Here is a 12,684-nt window from a genome sequence, read left to right as displayed (position 1 = left end):
ATTATTATTTTTTTAACCAGACAGTTCCCTGCCCGCAGGCTTACAATCTAAAAGACATGATACAAAAGGAGAAGGGAATGGTGAGGGGGGAGAGGATCAGGTCCAGCATTCTTCTCTCCCTCTGAGGCCTGTACCAAGGCAGATGGACTGGAGGGAGGGCTCTGCTTCTTTCAGGCAAGGCAGTTGGATTCAGTGAGCCCCTTGTGTTCTTTTAGTGCACATAGGCCCCATACAGACTGCCAAAATAAAGCTGCTTCAGGTCACTTTAGAGGTATGCTGTTAAAATGATGCATGCATCCTAAGAGTCCGGAAGCTGCGTCAAAGTTGCGCTCCAGTCCTTAAGACTGGATCATGGCTTTGGCGTGGCTTCCAGACTCTTAGGACGCATGCAACATTTAAACAGCATACCTCCAAAGTGACCCGAAGCAGCTTTATTTTGGCCTATCTGTATGGGGCCCTCGATACTGTAATTAAGTTTTCTTTAGTCCTTCCCTCATTTCTCTTGGCTTCTCCTCCCTTCTCTCTCCTCCACACCCCTTCTGCTTTTCATCCTCTGATTTCTTCAGTGTGCCATATATATTTTCTGTATATCTAACATCTTATTCTGAAAATCTAGAAACAACTAAAAAAATCAATTAATCTGATTCTATGAATGTAACTAATTCAATTATCAAGAATAATGCCAATAAATTAATATGCCCATTTATAACCATGAATATAAAGGAATTAATTTTCAAGTACCACATTCTGTAAATAATCTGTAACCCTTTGTTATATTTTTTACACATAAGGATGTAATCATCTGCAATGAGAAATACATGCCTCTATTGCTGATTTAATGTCATGGATTCCAGCTGGATCCACAGATGAAGTTGGTGCAGAAACTGATTTTTCATATGCTTTTGAAGAAGCCTTTTTACGTTTGGTGGGTCCTTCTTCTGTAACTTTCTTTTCATCAGATTTTGGAATTGGTTTTGGAATCCAAGGAAGAATTAGGGCTCGAGCCAAAGCATTACATAATGTTACAAAAATAGTAGTATTCCTGAAGGGGGGGAAAAAAAAAGAAGAAAAAGGGTAAGAACTAAGGGCCATAACAGATGGCCCTTTTGAGTTGCTGTCTGGGTGGTAATGGAGTGTAGAATTTATACAGCACACGTCCTGAAGCCGCTCTGAAGCTGCCCTGGCCATTTACATGTGGGCGGCTTCAAGGCACTCTGGCAGAGTGGAGTCTACACTGCCAGAACATCTTAAAGCCAGCTTCTGGCTACGGCATAGCGGCAAAAGCTGGCTTTTTTGCCATAAGTATGATTTCAATCAAACTGAATAATTTAAATCAATGACACTTACATGAGTGGTGATTAACAAACCCCAATCTTTTCAATGGATCCACCTTACATGAAACTAAAATTGGATTTAGGATATTATCACACCAGCCTTGTGTCTTGTGGCAATCACACCATGAAAAGAAACAGGAACATTCTGCTTTGAAAATGTTTCTTATTATACCTCTCTTCTCTCGCACAACTGCACTGCTTGGAATCCATCCGCACCAGGAGTGATAAGCCTCCACTTCAATTCCTGCTTTACAGCAGTCAGTGCAATGAGGGGGCCTGATTCTCATCCTTCCTCAAACTCTCCCTTTCTCACTAGTTTTCCAAAGCAGGCCAACTCTGAAATGTTGGTTTATTTATTTTTAACTTTGCTGTGTTTGCATAACTACAGCAAAAATGATTAAAACTGTTTTTTTTTATCACTTTACCACAAACACAGCAAAGATTTTTTTAAAAATCACCAGGCACGGAGTTCACCTACTTTGGAATAGCACTGGGGAGGGATAGGGAGGGGGAGAATCAGGCTGCAGTGCTGGAACTGAAGTGAAGAGGCTTTTCATACTATAATACCAGTGATATAATAGTGAGATTGGGAGCTCATTGACGGGTTTTGTGACCTACAGTAACTGAGTGGCAGCAGGAAGGTCACAACCTAGTTTACTGCACTACACTCTTATAGAGCTGCTATTCCACTTGAACTGCTCTGGCTGCTTCCTGTTGCATTCTGGGATTTGCAGTTTAGAATTCTCAGCCAGAGAACTCTTAGGAATCATTGAACTACAGATCTCAGAATGCAACAGAGCAGTAAAAATGGAATAGCAACACTGTAAGAGTGCAGTGCGGTAATGTGGCTAGTCTTCTAATACAAGTTTTTATCCTGTTAAAATTCTGCTTTTTAGTCTCATGTAGTAAAAGTCCATTTGTATGCACAGTCACCTGGGAGTAAGTCTCAGTAAACTAAGTAGGACCTATTTCCAATGAAATCTGGATAAACACATATTATTATTATTATTATTATTATTATTATTATTATTATCATCATCATCATCATTATTGACAGTTTTACAATATAAATGTTATAATGACAATGCTCCAAAACACACTGCAGAAATAATCCAATTTGAGACCAGTTTAACTGCCCTCGCTCAATGCTAGGGAATTCTGGGAACTGTAGTTTTGTGAGCCATTTAGCTGTCAGAGAGCTCTGGTGCCACAGTAGACCATTATTAGAAAAAGAATATGAAAATGCATGTTATCCATCTAACAAGCACACAGAAATCAGTTTTCTATAGACCTTTCTAGATTGCAGTCCTGCACATAATGGAAGTAAGTATAAACAAACTAAATGGGACTTATTTCTGAATGGCAAAAGATGAAAAAAAAAACCTAGTAGGCAGTTGAATGAGGACCAGCATTATGTAATGGTTTGAACATTGGACTCGAACCCTGGGAGACCAGGGTTCAAATTCCTGCTTGGCCATGGAAAACTGCTGGGTGACCTTGGGCAAGTCATACTCTCTCAGACTCGAGGATGGCAATGGCAAACCCCTTCTGAAGAAACTTTCCAAGAAAACCCTGATAGGTCCACCTTAGGGGCACCAGAAGTTGGAAACGACTTGAAGGTACACAACAACAAGTTAAAGTAATAAACTATGGTTACGGTTAAAATACAACACACATGATTGTTTTTTGCATGGACAGTTATAGATAAAAATGTGAGTGTGAATTTGGTTATAATTTATAATATAAAACTTTTCTTGGAAAATAAACCATTCAGGAGCAAACTAAAATTTCTCCAGCATCAAATGTTCTTCTGACCAGAATTTAAATTTACCTTCCAGGTACAGTGTTTTGGCTGTGAGTTTTAGCTATGAGTTGTTTAACTAAGGGACTGTCTCAACTGCTCTCACGTAAGTCTTGAAAAGTGTAGGGCCATAGGATCCTATATCCCAATCCTGTCATATGTGTGAACCCTGTCATTGTATGTACCAGTGTCTGTATGTGGGGTCCATACATGTGGTTGCCACAATCTATATATGTGAGGAACTTCAAAAATGGATGTTGAAATTTTACAAACCATAGTAACTTCTCTAAGACCCAATAAACAGAACCCCAATGGAGCTACATATCCCCACTGACTGTCAGGCATGAGAGCTGCAGGATTCTGAAGTGTGAAAAATGATCAACCAGCATTTAATTGAGAGGAAAATTAGATACTGTATAGATGTAAATCAGTCAATCTTGCATAATAGCTTATGTGCTAAATGAACATATACAAAGTGCAACTAGCCTGCAACCCACATTGGAGAGTTTCTTTTTTGTTTATAAAAAGAAGCTTTTATATTCTTACTATTAATATACCAGATTCCAATTCAATTAGTAACAATTTCTGATAAAGAGCATGTGTTAAACCTGGATGCATGGAACAAAATCTGGCTGAATGTCAAATCATGTTACTAGAAATGGATGCATGTGAAATACATTATTCTATTCATTAGGCACAGCACTGGCCACTCTGTTGTTACATACAAAAGCTTTGCTCAGTCATTTCTATCTAAATGATGAGACCCTATGGGTAAAACTGACAGTAGAGTGAAGGTTTGCAATAGCAGCTGAAACACAGTACTGTCTACTATAATATAAAAAAGTAATCTATGTCCTTTCATGAGGTACAGCATGCTAAAAATGAACCCAGATAAATAACAAGAAGTTTAGTTAACATTTTGTTACTATGAACTCTAAAAAATTACAGGGAATATCAGAACTTACCCACAATGCCCAGTATTCCTAACAGCACTGAAAAGAGTTTCCAGAGGTTCAACGATTTCTCTTTGCCTTTTTGAAGCAATCAGATGTTTATTGTGGTTTAGCACATACACTACAGTATTATGTACAATCCAGGCTTCATTTAAGTCCTCTCCAATTTTGGCAGCTCGTAGAAAGTTTTCCATAGCATATTTAGATAAGTTGTTTATCCAGGTGCTAAAAAAAAATTAACAACAAGGATGTTTATTTTAAAAAATTCAAAACAAGAATAAAATAAGAAAGCAAAATATATGGAGACATGTCCTGTAAGAAAAAGCATTCCCCAGATCTGTGAAATTGTGCATGCAACACAGTTATTTGTAACTGCCACCATAAATATATTTTATAGTCTATAGTCTGGCCATAGTCAATGAAGATATTTGCTGAATAAATTATGCCTGCAATTCTAATAAAATGTGCACATACAGTATTAAAAATCATGGCTAACAAATACCAGTTCATTTGTATAATAAAAGAATATTATCTGATTTAGTTAACTCAGAAATTACTGGTTTAGTTCATAAATCTTTGGGGTGAAACAGATGGGCCAAATAAAGAGGTTTTCAGCTGCTTTGAAGGCAGGGCTTGTAGATGATGCATGATTCCAAACTGGGTGGGAACCAGACTGAAGCCACGCTTTGGGGCTAAAAGCCTGAGAAAAAAGAAACTGCTACAGTCCGACTCAAGGTAGAAAATGTGTACCTTCAACATTGCATGTAAACACCCTGATGCGAGAGTGGTTCTGAAGGAGTGATCCATCCTAACACTAACTCTAACCTTAAAGCTGCATATAAACACACCAGTGCAGGTATGCATTAAAAAAAGGATGGAGTCGGCCTATCCAAGCAGTTGTTGCGGCAATGCAAAAATGTGAAAGTATGATACCTCCAATAGATATAAGTTCAACATACAGTAACCAGACAGTCCAATGGGAGGCACGGGGTGAAGGAGGCATGTGTGGGGATATGATTGTGTTTTGCCAGTATTTTACTAGGCATGCCAATGCTCTGATGCCCTGTACTGGTGGAAGATCTTGGTATGACTGTGTGGCCGATCAAAGGGGTGGCCATCCAATGGGATAGCATTTAGGCAGACAGTTGATGGCAGTGTGTTTGTGCAATGGTGCATATGCATGGTGGGGAAACGACAAAAAAAAACCAACCTAGCAGTGCAGCTTCACACTGCGCTGTGTGGCTGGGGTGGGCACATTCAGGCTGCCTTGGGAGTGGCCTGTGCAGGCAGCTGGAGTTCAACACGTTTCTGTAAAATGCATGCTCAAGCAGCTTTTTCCTGCCTATCTGTTCCAGGCCTAAGATGATAATGGGAATCCCTAATTCACAATTTCATTAAAACATACTTGGTTTTCCTAAATAATATCTAACAAAATTTTGTTTTGTTTTAAGTGTAATATTGTTTAGACCTGAAAAGAATGTCATGTTCCTTTAAAATAACATTTTTACTCTATTAAATAGCTAGGAACAATTATGCTAGAAACCTGGGATTAACCAGAGATAAGGAATCTATGGCTCTCCAGATGGTGTTGGCTACAATTCCCATTTTCCGTTACCGCTGGCTATTCTTGCTAGAGCTGATGGGAGTTGCTGTCTGCCACCACCTAGCAGGCCGCAGGTTACCCATACCAAGGTTTACCTCTTTTTTCCATGACATTTTCCAAACAAAAATCCCCTTGCCCTATAATAAATGCTGTCATTTGCCCCATTTGGACATTCTGAAGATTTTAACAGATACCAACTCAGAGGGAAAGCAATAACCTTCCTCCTCTCCTCCCAGTGTTACAAGCTGGCTCACTTCATGTCTTTAAAAACAAACACCAGCAACTCCACTACTACTACCACCACCACCACGACAAAAATGAAAGAGACAGAAGGTTCAATAATGAACTCTGTTTTATTTATTGTGACCATTAGGGTTTTGTCAGATCAGTACTTCTCAGCCTATCTGATGTAGGGGACTAGCAATTTCTCCCCACTCCCAGTTTGCCAGGGACCAGTACCCTATTTCTGCCCATTGGCTACAATTGTTTCTCTCTCTTTCTGAAAACTTGCACTGGACTGACTGGCAATGGAGGTGGATTTTCTAAACTGACCCAAGTCTTGAGAAAATCTGTAACATACAGGTAATAAATACTGGGATCAGAGTTTCCTTGCATTTCTTTCAAACAAGTGTTCCACACCTGAGGGATTGTCCATCTGACATAAAACTGTACGAGTCATTAGCATATTGTATCACAAGGTTATACAGTTTAGTAGTGCAAGCCTGTTTAAGCAAGATACATATGCTGGCAGCAGAAAAATAGTGTCTTTTTAGACAACTGCATCAATATGAAAGGAATATAGATGTAAAAATAATATATTTCCAACTACACTCTTCTTAAATAGAATATTTCATTAAACCATGTACACATTTCTAATTATTTTAATGTAGGCTTGCTGCTTTTCAGCTTCTGCAGGATTGTGACTAATTTATCTACAATGACAGGGGCCCTGCGGACATGAAAGATCAGTTAACCATTATGTCCTGCTTTGCTGAAATGCTGAAATGTGCAGCCACATAGCTCCAAGCAGCATTTTTAGTGGCAGCAGTTCATACTGTCATGGCCTATGCATCAAATGCCATTTTTATTTAACAAGCACATGTATTCTTGGCTTGAAGGTGGTCTGAAATCTTTGCCCTTTTTAATGAAAGAAATAAAATATAATTCCAGGTTTTTCATTTAAAGTTTCTGTTGGCTTGTGCATAAAAATGAGAAGTTGCACTTATCAAGAAGGGATGGCAGGAGAACAGTCCATCACATTTGTGTTTATCCCCGCATGCCAACCCAACCAACCAGGAGACAAAGTTCTTTGCTGTTATAGCCATTAAGACTCCTCCCTTTCCCCTCAGTTTCATTATCTAGCCCTGCCTAACACTCATATATTCCTCTCATTTGTCTTGGCTTAAACTAACAAATTTTACTTGTATTAACTACTAAGCTATTTATCCCTTTCTATTTATTGATGCCATTCCTCTGGAGAGAGAGTGTGAATTCCTCCTCCTACCATCCCAGAATGAGCCTTCTCAGGAAGTAAAACTTCTCATTCCCAGAAAGGCAGGTGAAGCAATCCACCATGTTTGGGATTTACCAAAGCCTCCAATATAGGTGGGATACTAATTTATTCCTAAACCATTGCCTGAAGCATTGTTCTTACAAAAGCAGATCATGCTGATTTGTATTTATCTAATTTGTAATGTTTGATTAATGTAATTGGTTCATTCCAACCTGCTGCCTCACATACATCTTGCAAAGAAGTTGAAGCAGCATAAGCTGTACTTGTATCCATTGACCTTGTTGAACGAGGCCACACATTTCTAGATCTAGGATTACCTTCATAATCATAACACTGAAAGATGCTTACTTGTAACTGTAGTTCTTTGAGTGGTCCACTGTGAATTCAAACAAACCCGCTCATCCTCTCCTCATGTCGTGTCCTACACAATATCTCTGGATGCTGCTATGTGGCATCCAACTGGAACTGAGGTAAATGAGAGGGAACACTAGGGGTGCACTAAAAGGTGTGGGCAGAGCTACTACCAAAAATCTTCCTAGCCATTCCATGCAGGGCTCCATGCAGGTGCAGAAAGAACCCACTGCCCCACTTTCCTCACAATGCATTTAGGCAAAAATGTAGATTCCAAATTCAGCACCAATCTATCTTCTTCAAATTTACAAAAGTTTGAATGTAAAATGCTAGTAGCTCAGATACCTGCCTAGTAGACATAACTGCCACCAAGAAAGCCATTTTAAAAGAAAGCATATGCAAAGAAGCTTCTGTCAAAGGTTCAAATGGGGCCTTCGTCAACCTGTTCAGAATGAAGTTTAAATCTCACATGGGAAATCTATGAACTGTTGGAAATGATTTTAATATGGCTCCCTTCAAAAATCTTTTCATATGTGGATAAACTTACTCCCTCACATTTTAACACTAATGTGAAGCCTGACACTTGGTGTTCCAATGTATTCAGCCTTAAAACCTTAAGCAATCTATCTTGGGGGGGGGGGGGAGTGCAAAACATGATTCACTTCAACCTTATTCACTATTATCGTTTTTGTGCTACACTTAAGACTCAAATGTTCTCCACGTCCTGTTGTACATCTCTTGGGTAGACTTCCTCCTAGATGCCATAATTATCACCACTTCTCTAATACATTCCTTTCAATACACATGCAGTCAGCTACAACTATTCCAGATTCAGATGACAAACTGGACCCTGACTCAACAGATTTTGTCTTTTTGCCAACTTCACAAGTACTACTGACAGATTTCCTATGGGATCCAAACATGCCTTGGCCAATATGGAGCTGTTAATACCACATGTGCTACTGCACCTTCATGAACATGTGCTTCTCTGAAGATGCCAGCCGCAGATGCTGGCGAAATGTCAGGAATAAACTCTTCTAGAACATGGCCACATAGCCCGAAAAACCCACAAAAAACAATGTGCTGCTACACCTTGAGAAGCACCTTTTATATTATCTGTACCAGTAGAAAAGCAAATAGACAAACTTTTGGCCACCTCATTGTTAGTGAATTGTAACTTCTGCACTAATGCTTCCATCTATGGAATAATTTTTAAAAAATCTGCAATTACCGTATTTTCTGGTGTATAAAGCGACGGGGATTATAAGACGACCCCCCCAAGTCACACGCTGGCAGCATCCCTGGCCTACCCTGAGGTGGTCTCGCGCCGGCTGGAGGGGGCCTCTCTGGAGGCCTGAGAGAGGATCCGCAGCGGCTGGGCTCTTGCTGACATTTTTTTCCCCCAAAGGCGGCGGGGAAGCGGCTCCAGAGCCGGCCGGGCCAAGGAAAAGAGACGGCCCTTTACTCCTCACCGCCACCACCGCCACCACTGGGGATCCTCGGATCCTCCAGTGGCTTTAGAAGTCCTCCATGGAAGCCACTGGAGGAGTGAAGGATCCTGGGTGGTGGCGGCTTCCGTGGAGGACTTCTGAAACTGCTGGAGGATTGGAGGATCCCCGGTGGCGGCGGCGCCGAGGAGTAAGGGGCTGGATCTTTTCCTCAGCCCGTCTGGCTCTGGAGCCGCTTCCTCGCCGCCTTTGGGGAAAAAATGGCAGCGAGAGCCCAGCCACCGCGGATCCTCTCTCATGCCTCCAGAGAGGCCCCCTCCAGCCGGCACAAGTGCCGGCTGGCTGGGAGAGGACCCAGCAAGGACCCCAGAGACAGGGAGGTGGGTATGCCATTCGCCTGTCTCTGGGGAAAATATCCGGCGCATAAGGCAGGCTTAAAAAAGTCGCCTTATACGCCGGAAAATACGGTATTTGTAGATGCAAATAGATCGAATTGAAATGTACCTAAAATTGCATTGACAAGGTATCAGAAAGATTAAGGTGTTTCCACAATATAAAGAGATACAATTTGCAATATGTATATCCAAGATCATCCATGAAATTGTGCATTCTTTTAACGTTTTCCTCATGGCTCTGAATGTATATTCTATTATTATTATTATTATTATTATTATTATTATTATTATTATATTAAACAAATCCTTAAGTACAAACATCCACAACAACACATAATAAACATTACATAACATTACATACCAAGTACAACAAGAAACAGAAAACAGCAAAAAACTTGCAGTTATACTAAAATTCAAAAATATACTATTCATTCACTTCTGAGATAACCTTAGATTACCTGATTACCTAATTTACCTATGTTCCTTCAACATATTAATACTTTAACTTCTGACGTTCAAATGATAGCTTAACAAGATTCCATAGAAATATCAAAAATTAGTATTACAAAAACGCTCTAAACAGAGCCAGTCCTCTTTACCTTTCCTAATAGCTCTATCCTTCATCATTACAATTAAGATATCCAATCTCCTTGCTTCCCTAAGTTTAATTATCCAGTCCTCTTTATTTGGTATTTGTGTATTTTTCCAATACTGGGCATACAATATCCTTGCCAGAGTAACCATATACAAAATTACTCTGGAGATTTTTTTTTAGCAATTTCCTTTTCAAGTTTACAAGTCATGTTAAGCAATAAATAAATAAATAAATTAAAAAAAATCAAAGGATCTAAAGGTATGTCAACCTGAAAAATTTCGGACATAGTTAATTTTATTTGTCTCCAATATTCTTTAGCTTTTTCACAACTCCACCAAAGGTGAAAAAAGTCCCTTCCTGTTTCCAACACTTCCAACATTTCCTGTTTCCGGTATTATAAATCTTATTAAGTTTTGTAGGAGTCATATACCACCTATGTAGCAGCTTCACATAGTTCTGTTTATAGCTTTGACAGACTGTAAATGTCTTTGTTTCTCTCCAACAATGTTCCCAGTTCTCCAAATCTATCGCTTTTCCAATAGCCTTAGCCCATAAAATCACTGAGTGCTTCATTACCTCATTCTCCAAATCTCTTCCTTTCAAAACCTTATAATATTTTGCAAGATGTTTCTTCCCGTTATCTTCTATAATGATATCTAATTCGTTCTTTACATTAGTAAAACCCTTAAGTTTAAAGTCTATTTTAAATCTTTCCGCCAATTGCCCTGGATCAATGCTAGGGAATTCTGGGAACTGTAATTTTGTAATACATTTAGCCTTCTCTGTCAGAGAGCTCTGGTGCCACAGTGAACTACAATTTCCAGGATTCCCTAGCACTGAGTTAGGGCAATTAAAGCAGTCTCAAATTGAATTATTTCTGTAGTGTGTTTTGGACCTAAGAGAGGATTTGTACAATGTAAACTGTATTAATGACTGTAATAAATCTCTGCAAAATTAGTATTTAGTGAACAACTGAAAAGGAAAAAAAAGCATAACTATTCTGACATTTCATTACAGACCCCAAACACTTTTGTCTCCTAATCTGTCTCTTTTTGTATGGTTCTGTTTCAAGGTGTTCCATTAGGAGTGTATTTATAAACTACTGTCATGTAAGCTATTCCAGTGCTACAACATATAGCAAAAATGTAATACTAATAATCAAGCAAATTCTTATACTATTATACAAATTTTGAAATTAGATATCAGTCTTTGCCACTAAAACACTTACAGAAAAATTGTAAAACGCAAAAGCTCATACATAAAATTCAAAATTTAGTCACATCTAATTGGATTAAATTTTAAGGGCCAGTTGCTTCAAAAATAGGATAAAACAAAGTAGGTATAAATTCTTCAAACCAGCCTACCTATAACTATTCCACTCTGCTGCATGTCCAGTTTCTGGTGAAGCGTGTCCTGAAGAGTGTGGGCTTGTATCCACAGGGAGGACAGGCTGATCATTGAGCTCAACACCTTCTGTTCTTAGTAAATGAATTGTAGCCTAAAAACAGACACACAAAAGAGAAAGAGCAAACAAATTCAGACTCAAATGTTTTCCAACTGGTCCCCAGCATATTATTATTATTATTAATGCTTATTTATATAGCACCATAAATTTGCACGGCACTTTACAGGCATAATCATAACAGCATATAACCTGCCAATGGTGTACAGTTTAGCCACTTATCTGCTGAAAGAATCCTCATTCAGATTTACACACATAAGACATAATGAGAACGTATTGCTTATTACTTCCCATTATGTGTATAATTCATGGCAAGCCTTAAGATAACATGTTTGATCCTAGAGTTGTAAAGGAACATTAGCATTCCTCTCCTTTGCTTTGTTTTGTTTAGAAGAGACAGAAAGCTTCTACTTTTGATTTTAAATGAAATAAAATTTCCAGTGTTATTTAAACTTGGGAATGTGGATTTTGCTTAAAGTTTAATTAATAAACCAGACTCTGAAGCCACAGTTTGATTCTGGTTTCCATTCATAAGGAAGAATTTAAACAAACCACAGTTTCTCACATATAGCCACTGTAGGGAACTGCAGTGTGATGCGTGACCTCCTATCCATACCTTGAGGTTACCTTTTACCTCTTACTTATTAGAAGATCCCACATCAATGACACCTGCCCAGCATCCACCCTTTACACATTTTCCCTAAATGTATAAGGGCTAGGTTCCCAAATATCTTCCTCTTATAAGTTTAATATTTTTGGTAACACTTTTTTTATGTGCCTATGTGGTTTAGAATTTACATAGGCAGAGGTTTCTGTTTCAGCAAATAAACACTGACTTTATTGAATAACATTTAACAAGAATGTAACTATGGCGCATTACAGACCACCCGTTTGGGGCGGCCTGTATCCGGCCCTTTGCCCGCCAGATCAGGGCCTCATCTGCCACAATGGCAGTCTCTGAGGCCCCGATCCACCGCTTTTCAGGCCGCGGGGAAGCGGCAAAAGGCTGCTTCCCCGTGGCCTGGAAAGGGGTGTCCTTGGGGCTTCAAGCCCCAAGGACACCTGGCGGCGGCGGGGAGCAGGCGAAAGGGGCCACTTGGCCCCTTTCTGCTCTGCGTCGCTGGCACAGCCATGTAAAGGCTGCGCCCAGCGACGCAAAGGTGGAAGGAGCTCCGAAACGGAGCTCCTTCCGGGCCGGCGGAAAGGGCGCCCCAGGCGACCTCGCACAG

General features: G+C 39.7%; 1 protein-coding gene across 1 annotated transcript in view; it reads right to left on the bottom strand.

Annotated features, from left to right (window-relative positions):
• CFAP46 (cilia and flagella associated protein 46) overlaps window positions 1-12,684 on the bottom strand; it is a 146,761-nt gene that overhangs the window by 82,034 nt on the left and 52,043 nt on the right. Inside the window, 3 exon segments of the mRNA XM_042458467.1 lie at window positions 823-1,042; window positions 4,101-4,313; window positions 11,358-11,491. Of these exon segments, the coding sequence (XP_042314401.1) occupies window positions 823-1,042; window positions 4,101-4,313; window positions 11,358-11,491 (567 nt within the window).

This window comes from Sceloporus undulatus, chromosome 3, assembly GCF_019175285.1.
Source record: "Sceloporus undulatus isolate JIND9_A2432 ecotype Alabama chromosome 3, SceUnd_v1.1, whole genome shotgun sequence".
NCBI classification, from domain to species: domain Eukaryota; kingdom Metazoa; phylum Chordata; class Lepidosauria; order Squamata; family Phrynosomatidae; genus Sceloporus; species Sceloporus undulatus.
Note: the sequence above shows the minus strand (reverse complement) of the source record. Positions and strands in the feature narration are given on the sequence as shown.